General features: G+C 39.7%; 1 protein-coding gene across 1 annotated transcript; it reads left to right on the top strand.

Moving 5' to 3' along the window:
• The first annotated feature begins 2,188 nt into the window (after positions 1 to 2,188).
• Positions 2,189 to 4,139, top strand: LOC146453091 (alpha-1A adrenergic receptor-like). The gene has a single exon (XM_085097069.1). The coding sequence runs from the start codon at positions 2,650 to 2,652 to the stop codon at positions 3,724 to 3,726; it is 1,077 nt and encodes a 358-aa protein (XP_084953195.1). The 5' UTR covers positions 2,189 to 2,649; the 3' UTR covers positions 3,727 to 4,139.
• Positions 4,140 to 10,946: the final 6,807 nt, after the last annotated feature.

The raw sequence follows: 10,946 nt of genomic DNA, 5'->3' as shown, positions 1-10,946 counted from the left end.
CATGATTTTCAATAAGAGAACGTTTATTTATTAGTTTTTTTTTGGCACAAAGCAACTCGACGATTAATCGCCCCTCCGCTGTGCATATCATTAGATTACAAGGGCAGCTGAACAAAGTGAAAGTAAATTTAATGCCTCACGTTCCTGGCAATGCCATTAGCTTGTCAAAGCTTCGTATTTCGTCACGTTTTCAGAATTTATTCTGTCAAAGCTCAACTTACAGTCACGTATGAGGTTCCCTGAATTCACAAAGTTAAGATGTGATAAGTTTGAGAACAATGCTTTTAAAATGTATTAATGATCATTGCTGACGCACGAGGAAAATATTCAAAGTGCAATTTCTTTTGGAAAATCATTAAGTTCGAATTAAAGTAAACACAATATTACAGTTTTATATGGTAACAAAGTCAGTAAAATCACGGAACGAGGAACGAAAAAACGTGTTTTTGCCTAAGTGCCGGCACACCGTTATTTTGTGTTGTTTTTGTTGTTGTTTTGGAGTAGCTATGGATCCTATCGTACGTAGCTTTTCTGAATTTGAAACTTCGGCCCGGTAGATAATCCATCGACTCCGAATGCCCAGAGGGCACGCCACCATTACTTGAAGCGGGATGCGGGCTGAAATGTTATGGCGGGCTGTGCTCTCTCTCTTGTAGGCGGGATGCGGTAAAGTAGGAATTTTTAAGGCCGAGATAACGGGAAACGGGATATGCTCTCTTTGTAGACGGGATGCGGGATTGTCTTAAAAATTCTGAGTGGGAAGCGCGATGTTAAACAGTTAATATTACAAGCCTTCTGAGTTGACACCCAAAAGCGGGATCTGCATGAGGTTTTGCGGGCTGACGCGGGATTGAAAGGGCTTATATTGTATCTGCAATACTGAGGGTGACGGCTTGTATTGACACAATAATATTTATTTGTTTGATTTATGAAACATTTGCATGCCCGCACGTATTAAAATCAACCAAATGTTTCAAACTGTGTTCCCGTAATTTCAACTTTTTTGAAATGTATCAATTTACGCGCGTTCGGCGTGAGACCGATGTAGGAGATAGAAATTGCGTGGTAATGCTGTTCGTTAATATTAAATGGATTTGATAATTTTTATAACAAACGCAAAATGTGGAAACAACGTTGAGTATCAAAACAATTTCCGTAGATCCTGCGTCATTAAAAACGACTTATGGAGGAAAGTTTTGGCAACTTTGCATTATTTGTACTGTGTGCGGGTTGATGTAACTAGAAAAATGTTTACTGGCATATCGAAAGAAAAATTCTGGTTTCTCTGTAGTGACACTTTCAAGAAATAAACAATTGCCAGTATTTGATTAAAAAAATAGATGCCTGCTAAATTGTCGATGAATTGGCGTATCTGCAGAATCAAGAAATCTTAAGCTACAATTGTTGAGGACATTTATTGAAGCTTGTCAATTTTGTTATCTCTTCGTTCGAGTTTGAACAGTTTGGATTCTTATTCCGCATGTTAAGTTGGTATAGCGCTATTTTTGAACACGGAAACTCATTTCTCTACTGTTGTATTTTCGAATTCCCGCTGTTCTAATTTTATACTTTTTGTTCCATCATTAACAAAAGACAAACATTTTTCCAGTGTTGCGAAAGGTCGAGGTGATATTTTCCTAGAAAGCTCTGGTCCATTTATGCCAATTAAATCCCCGGAATAGCCGAGGCGATTACCTGAATCCCGCATGGATATTCGACCAATTAATTTTCATCCCTAACAGGCCTAAGTTTTTAACATGTTTTCATGCAGTTTTGGCACTTCAGTTGTATTTGTTTTAAACTGCAAAGAAACGGGACTTTAAAATGCTACTAGTTTTTGTTTTTGTGTTGATAACAACCCCCGCGCAGCTGAATTTTGACGAGAACATATAGCGTTCTTCCACTTCATTTGTCGCAGAAATGGCGACATTTTTTTTTATTCACGAATTTATCCGCTTTGAATGGCTTCAAATCCACTTTCTTTATTTCAGTGTTAGGTGGATTATGTTTGTGTTTTGATAGAATTAATGATCTGATATTTGAAAATTTATGCTAAAGGTTATTTCCTAATGTCCTGCATCGGATGCTTTGAAAATGTTTATTTTGTGATTCACAGCATAAGTGCTCCCGATAAGATTTCTTTCGTGATTACGCAGAGATACGTTCAAGATCTACATTTTAAAAGCGCTTTAGTTTACGAGCTTTTCGACCCTTACAATTCTGATTCATTAAAAGCATGCAGATAAATAGTCAAGGCCATTGGCGCACTGACAAGTAAACAAAAGCTTGACACTTCGCCGGAGTTCGATTGCTTCAAACTTTTGAAAACGTTTTTGTTTTATTTTTAAGTGGCATTCATCTTGCTTTTGTATTTTAATTCTCCGTCTGTTTCGTGGGTCAAGGTGCAGGTTATCGTGTGCGGATGTTTTCCTTTAATGTCATTATTTATTTATTAAGCACTTCTGGCGCGTTAAAAGTTCGTGATCGACGCCGGTAAGCGAACATACTTAACATGCGTAACGGTGGGTGACACGCTTCGAAGCGTACCGAGTACTAAACGTGGGTAGGTGCCTCACTCAGTCACGTACATCTACTGTACTTAATTTAAGAAGTTGCAAGGGTAGTCGCGGTGTTTAGCTTCTCGCCGAGATGAACAACGACTCACAAGATTTGATATCAAATGAAACTCCTCTACTCCCTGTTGCCGAAGTCGCGTTAAGCGCGGCTTTCTTGTGCTTCGTGAACATTGGTATAATCGTTGGGAATGTTCTCGTGTTGATAGTAGTATGGCGGACTTCTAAACTTCACGAGCCGAACTACTTCTTTCTGTGCAGCCTCAGCGTCGCTGATCTCTTGGTGGGTGTGATCTACTGTCCACTGCTGATTGCCAGCGTTGTCAAGCAGTCTTGGGTGTTCGGAGATGCCGTGTGCCTCGCTCATGCCGTGACAATTTGTATCAGCTGTAACGCGTCGCTGATGAACCTATGCGCGATCTCCGTAGATCGATACTACTTCATCACGAGACCTCTACGCTATACAGAAATCGTCACAAGACGAAAAACAACGCTGGGCATCGTGTTTGTGTGGCTTCATTCCATTTTCTGGGCGGTAGCTCCTTTGTTCGGCTGGGGCGAGTACACCTTCGAAGAAGGCACCTCTACTTGTAAGCCGAATTTTAGCGGACAGGGTCTTGTTGACAAGTCGTACGCCCTTGGCTTGGCACTGTTTTGTTTTCTTTTTCCCGTACTGGTAATGATCTTTGCGTACGCGATGATTTACAAAACCGCACGCAAGCAACTGCGCAGCATTCAGCTCCCAGGAAATGTTCCCAGCGCGGGTTTGAAAAAGTCGCACAAAGCGGCCAAAACAGTTTTTATCATCATCGGATTGTTTGTCCTATGTTGGGCCTTGTACACGGCCGCTTCCTCGTGGAAACTTTTCGCCTCATCAAGTGACCTCCCGTCTCGGGTTGTCCGCATTGGGCTGTACCTCGCTGTATCCAACAGCTGTATCAACTTTTATGTGTACGCCATCAGAGACAAAGTGTTCCGAAAAGGACTTCGGCATGTGCTCGTGCCGTTGCGAAGATACAGCGAAATGCGGGAAAATCGTTCGAATCAGAGTAGAGCGGCGCGAACGATACCCTCGCACTCTCGCTCAGCGTTGGAACTTGATTTTCCCTTGGGAGGATCAAATCAGACTTTGACGTATCAAACAGCTGTTTAACAAGACTGTCCGTCTTTAATCCGTGACTTCGAGTTATTTAATTTGTTGTACCTCTCTAAATCAGAGAGATTATTTATTTTGCAGGGAAATGACAAGAAAATCTAACAAAAGATTTCCCAATTCATCTTTGTGCAGGAAATGACGTTTATTTGATTTCTACTCGTGGTACACCCTTAATCATAGTATGGCATGCGTAACTGTTAGTTTTGTTCGCATCGCACGAAGACGAGAAGGGAATGTGCGTTGCTCCTTTAGCGCGTTTGACTGCCGACTTTCCTTTCCCGCGAACTCTATTATCTCCAGTGGCGCGAGTTTATGTCATACGCCAATTCCGTTCAGTTTCCCCAGTTGTAATATTTACATTGTAGGTACATATCAAGCAAACGCAATAAAAAAAAATCTATTTGCCAGTGTTTTGTTGTCAAGTGATACATTTTTAATAGGAGTACTGAAACTCGATTAAAAGTCATGCCTTGATAGCGAGAGTAGTTTGAACATTTCAGCTAACTATGTTTTCGTTCAATCTCGTGTAATATTCTAGATTGACTAAGAAGATACTCTAGCTAGGACGGAAACGGATGTTTTTGATTTTTCTAGTCCTCAAATGTTGTTTTGAAAGATCCTTAATTGTTTTCCTCGTTCATTTTCGGAAAATATCAATTACGGGAAATACTCTGTTGAAGCTGAGGCAACTCGACGTGATGTTTTCGTTTAGCTTATCAAAGGCGTAAATCAGATCTGCGATATTAATAGGATGTAGTCGTTACGGTCATTAGCACAATAATGTTTTGACATGTTTTAATTGTTTTCTTTTGCAATCCGGGAAAATACACCCATGTTGCTAGGGTATCAACCTTCGGGAACGAGGTTGAAAGAAACATTCTAGAGTTCGAGTATTATAAATTGTATTGAGCCGAGAGTTTGAATTCGCTTCTCAAGTTCAATATCTAATCACCATGTGGCAAAACTAACCGGATGTAATAATACTATCACTGAAAAACAGAGCTTAGGTTTAACTTATATTTAAATCTAAAATTACAGCTTAGGCTTTCTCATTAAATCATTTAATCAGAACTGCGTTGTGGATTGCATATAGTCGTTATTGCCATTAACAGTAGATTTTGGTCTGATTTTAATTGTGTTGTCTTGCGGTCTTGGCAAACATTCTAGAGCGACTAAGTGATCAGTGGAATTGAGGAACTTTGAATTCGATTTGAGCCCAGTACGTGTGTGTTTGAAACTAACCGTTTACAATACATGTAGTGCCTGTCGCCTACCGCTGAAAACAAGTACAAAGGTTTTAAAATACTAAAATCTAAAATTAGTGCTTTTCCACCATTATCACTTGTTAAAGTTTTAATCAAATCTGCAATGTTAATAGGGTTTGGTCTCTTTGTTCATTATCTTAATTATTTCTAGGGAAATAGTTTTTAAAGAAGTTGCATATTGGCATCGACAAAAGTTTGAATTCGAGTTGTGCTCCGGCAGTTAAACTGAATTTGAAACTATACAGTTTATAATAGTGTCTATCAATAGTTAGAATTGATACTAAATTCTAACACTTCTTATTTTTAAAACTTGTGTTTCGATGAAACCCTTAAATCTATGCCCTTTTAATTCTTCGAGAAATTTACTCGGGCGAACTCAAAGCCGGTGAAAAATCCCAGCAAGAGGTTTATTAAGTAGCCAGAACATTATAGAAGATTCACTTTTATTAAAATATTCAGTTGGACCACGTAACTATTTTCTCGTTGGATCTGGGACAATATTCTGGTCTTCTACATTGACGTAACTTGATCATTAACACAAAGCCGGATGTTCTATCTTGTTTCGTGCATGTGATAACCATTCCAAAATCATGCTATTCCAAAAACGAGCAATATATCAACTGGTACAATATCTTAGTTATTTTACAGAAAATTCAGTTTGGTAGAGCGAAACCCACCGAAAGCATCTGAGAAAGTAAAAAACCGAAGGAATGTTGACTGAAAAAGCAGACATGCTTGGGTGGAAAATGAAAAATTCCGAGACTCGCCCGATTAGTAGGTTTAATCGCATGTACCAATTGACACGTTACGATTTCTTGGCCGATTTCTATTTCTACTGGTGTAGAGTGGGCTGGAAATCGGTCCGATTAAAAAGAATCCACAGCACTGCCCCATATTTTTCTATATCGGGCCGATTGCCGTCCGCTCATTTCCAGTTTTCAGTGTCAAATTTTGCCAAATCGGGCCCATTATTCGGTACGTTTAAACAATGGCCTTGAGATTCGGAGATCCATCTTTAAGGCCCTTGTACTTTTCAATGCAATGAAAATCATATTAAAACGAAAATCGCATGAAAATTGTATTAAAATGCAAAATCAATCTAGTAGAGGGTAATATATACAAAGCTGACAAACAACAATGCGTATTCGAAACCCTTCACTTAACGCATATTGCCTTGATAGGTATCAAACAGTACGTGCTTTTTCACGTCGAAAATTTTCTTTCATTGAGGGCAAATTCCAGATGATTCCTACTGACGATCTCAAACTCTGACCAAAACCAAGAACAAAGGCAGATGTTTCATTAGTGTTTTATTTTCTTCTACCTAAATAGGATCTCCGGTCTAGGACCTGATACTCAACTGAAGATCTAGCCATTATAAAAATTGTGCAATTAACAATAAGTGTTTGAATTCTTCAAACTGTTCAGTCTGTTACAATATTGGAAACACTTTAGAAGATGAGTACTGGAAACGGATTTTATTGTATATTTCTCTCTTTTCTCTCAACGGAGCCTAACATCGTGAAATGGCCCCCAGCTATGGCGAGTCTACGATTGCGAGAGGGACTCGGCTAAAATTTGCCGAGAAGCTAAACTTAAAGTGATTTTAAATTGCTAAGCCCTGAAAACATAGCGAGCGACACACTTTTAACGAGGCAATTTGTTGCGTCAACTCATTGCAAGATTTTTATCTGTGTTCAAATCCTTGCAACACGTTGCCGTAATGAAGCGTCACGTTAAAAGTTGTCCGCGCGCTGTGTTGCGTTAAAAATGTCGTTAAAAGTTGTCTTGTCTTTAACATCACCGGCTTAAGAATATTAGAAGAATATTAATTTTATTGGAACCGTGAGTTCCGAGGAATGAATTGTGTCTTAATCGGACGTCTTTATTGCACGCGCGTAGGAAGGGGGTTCGAGAGGTTCGAACGAACCCCCTTTGAAGATCAATAATGGCTGAAGAAAAACTTTTAAATAAAGTTCCTGTGGTCGAAATACATCAAACAAAGAAAAATAGGGATATAAACCCGTTCTTTAGGCCTTATGTCTTATCCTCAGTCCTTGTCAAGAACCCTTGGAGATTCAAAATTTTAATGACGTTTCATTTTTGCGGTAAAACTGCATCCGCCCGAAAAAGCCATAAAGTACCCTCTCCACAACTCTTTTCCGCCGAATTCCAGAGGTGGAAAATTATGGTTCAGGACGGACGAATCGTTGCTGATTCGTGTGCTTCGTCACCAAAAGCATGTGATCCCGACGACTTTCCCAACCTGTACATGCTCCTGAAAATTACTGCCACCCTTCCAGTCACCACTCTTGAATGTGAACGTTCCATAAGCACAATGAGGAGGTTGAACAACTACATGAGGTGTACCATGGGAGAGAGTAGGCTGTCCGCCCTGGCTCTAATGCATATCAATTATGATATGAGAATAATGCCCGTCATCTTGACGAGATAGTCAATTTGTTCTTAGAATGATGCAGTTTACCAGCTTGGTGTATGACTATCAGCAGATCGAATAGCTATCAGAACTTGACAGGGCGCGGAATGTACATTGAACTTTTGTTTAAGTTGAAACAATTATACTAATTATGCCGTCGAAATGATGTATACAGCTTAAAAAGCTGCTGTAAAACAAAGTTGTGATTTGCTTAAAACGGGTCTCAAAATGCAGGAAATGAGATTTCTGGAACCTAGATTTTTGAAAATTTCCGGGGGAGCATGCCCCCGGACCCCCTAGTAAGAGCAAGTTTGGGGCTCAACGAACACCCCCATCGAAACCTTAGCTACGCGCCTGTTTATCGAGATAACCGTGGTGATATTTTACCTATTATGAAAAATTGATTTACGTAATGAGGTATAGGATGCATTGTGAGAAACGAGTCAAGTAGCCAGCACCACGAGAAGTTATTTATTTTTAACGTTTATTTTCCCAGCAGATTTCATCCATGGACTCAAACATTAAACTTAGCATTCTATCTTAAGGATGCTGTTTTTATAATTTCTGAATCACCACAATGGGCTGCAGTTTTGTAAACGGAACAAACGTAATGAGTGAAAGAAAAACAGGTCGGCATATTTGCACTATAAACCGATATTGGTAACTCATTTCAGAAAGGATGCACATTTTTGTGGAATTCTGTTTGCGAAGTTAAAACCGTCGGCATGTTTGATTATAAAACTGACATTAGTAACTCAGGTCCGTCGGCGAAGTTACTGAAAACAGTTCGTAAGGAAGTCTATGGAAACATTCCCACAATTCCATGCCCGCTGTGCTTTACCGACGACAAGCCTACTATGTATAGCCTGCAGAACAGGCGTGATTTTTTATGCGTTTTGGGGGCGTTAGGCCAGCGCGACGTGAGGCAAGAGAGTTTGACCGTGACCAAAAAGCATACTGAAAATGACGCCTGTTGTGCTTGGCGAAAGGCTTCGACCTACAACTTGCTTCAGTGAGATTGTTGACCCTGTAACAATCAAAAGGAAACTTGCTGTACTGTTAATATGCTTTGTGGGAATGGATGAATGACTCAGTAGACCTGGATACGCTTCACGAAACTCTATATTGCCCTCAAAAATCCCCCCCCCCCCCCACTCGAAGGCAATTGTTTCCGCACTTTTTAGGCGACAAGGTAAACTGCAACAATAAATTGATGCCTAAATAAAAAATAATATAAATCATGGTGTTTTCTGGTATAATCTACGAAAAATGGCACTAGGGATTAATTAGCACGAATTTGATAAACCCAATTGAAATGCTTCTGATGATTAAATGTGCGTTTTATTCTTACATTTTCAATCTCATAATATCGACCAGTCGTAAAATTACTGTTGATATAACTCGAAAAACCAGTAAGCGCGAAAACCGCGCTCTTGGCCCCTTCATATGAGTAGACAGCTGCTTTCTGCGAAATATAGTTTGCTTTACACGAATGCCGGCTTTGTTTGGATTATTTAATTTTTGTCCAATAATTACATATCAAGACAAATCACCAGACACTATTCCAAGCAGACGGTTTTGATTTATGGACTTTATGATCAAAGACTTATTTGGAGAAAAGAAACTGTTCAAAATCCGCTGATAATTGTAAACCATCCTCGCTGTCAAAGCACCACTCGCTGCCTTAGCGGAATTAAGATATTGGAGGCAAAATTTAGCCTTGGCAGGAGGTCTCAAGACAATGAGGAAGGCAAAGCGAAGGGGAAGAGGGAGGGTAAAAATAGCCAGACGAAGCAGAGGGCGTAACTTGGCAAAAGAGGCAAAAAGAACCAGATTTACTTAAATAGGCTAACGGGATCCTTAGAGAACCATACAGTGATGAACTGTTAACGGAGGATGTTTTACACAGATAAAAAATACCGCATGGCTGATTTCGTGAGTATTTTATTGGTGAGAATAGTTTTTCTGTTCGTGTAAAAAAAAGTTAATTGCTGAATCGGCAGAAATGTTAATTGGGAAACCAGATTTATGTCGTTTTAGTCGATTCTTACACATCAGGCAAACAAAAATATGTCAGATATTGAACGGAAACTTTTCAATAGACTAAACTGCAGAGTGACAGAAGCGTAGAGGGGTGCAGACTCTGAAGTTGTGGGATCCGAAAAAAAAAATCAAGAAATAGATGCTGGTTTCCCAACACATAGCACGTATGATCACTTCCTGCATGAACAGTTATATAACAATGACTTTTTTGTTGCAAAAATATGCACAAATATTTCACGAGTAGACTCCTACTCAGACGTATGTACCCGGCTGCCAACTCTCACACCTGCGGGTTGAAAACTTCGATCCTACGCCAGCTCACGCTCAGTTACGGACCGATTTCTCACCCCTGGTTTGAAAAATGTGGGCTATCACAGGCTTAACTGGCACACTTTCTAGAAATATGTAAACTCAAACCAATGCGAGAAACGAAAAGTCCATGTGAAATGAGAAAATGACGATACTTTCCCCAAAATCTGTTTTTTGAAGGTCCGTATGGAGCATAATCATTTTCTTGAGAACTTCAAAATAATTCGGGACATCTTCGGAAATCTTCGGACATAGTCGTGTCGTCTTTGAAAATCCTGGCACTTTTAGGATAAAAATCTCACGCCTTTGAGCCAGAAAAAGTTGGCAGGTAGTCAGACGGCCTTTGGGCTCGTGAAGACTGACAAGGCTCCATTTTAAGACGGTTGATCTATCGGGTGGAGTAATTGACAAAACTAAATGGCGATACATCCAATGTCGAACAAACAACTCGGTCCTTAAAATTAAAAAAAATATAAACACACACATTCCAGTATTTTAAAACTTCAACCAATGAAGAGTAGTTTAATCTTTCGCATTGTTGCTGAGGAAGATTCCAGCATTTTTTCAACCGAAACGTCCTATTTTGTTTAGATTTTGAGCGAGCAGAGCGGCAACAACAAAACTGTTGAAGCCCTAATGAAAATTATGGTGTTCGTATAGACGATAATCCAACAAACATTTTCTCGTACGCCAATGATCTCTTCTCTCGCGAGCGCACTATTGGTTAACACGCGTCACGTGACGAAGTGTAATCTCGTACCCAGATCTCCTACTGTCAGGCTGACGGAAGATCTCACATTTCCAAACACCTGCAGTGCGATCTGGGTACGAGATACGAAGTATTCTTCAATGGAAACTGAGGATTACCCCCACTGCTTACGACAACTCTGATTTCAAAACTGATTTATAATATTTTGTTCAAGGTCGTTCAGCTTTTGTCCAGATTTTTTTCTTCAACAGATTAACTGAACTGGCCCAAGTTGTTCAAAGACTGGATAACTTTATCCAGCGGATAATTCGCTATCCAGCGGATAAAATGTATTGGTTGGAGTACATTTTATCCGCTGTATAGCGATTTATCCACTGAATAGAGTTATCCGCTCTTTGAACAACCGGGACCTGGTTGTTTTTATCAAATTATAAATATTTTAAATAAAGGCAAC

The sequence above is a fragment of the Pavona decussata genome, unplaced genomic scaffold (assembly GCF_977016875.1).
Source record: "Pavona decussata unplaced genomic scaffold, jaPavDecu1.1 SCAFFOLD_353, whole genome shotgun sequence".
Taxonomy (NCBI): Eukaryota; Metazoa; Cnidaria; class Anthozoa; order Scleractinia; family Agariciidae; genus Pavona; species Pavona decussata.
Note: the sequence above shows the minus strand (reverse complement) of the source record. Positions and strands in the feature narration are given on the sequence as shown.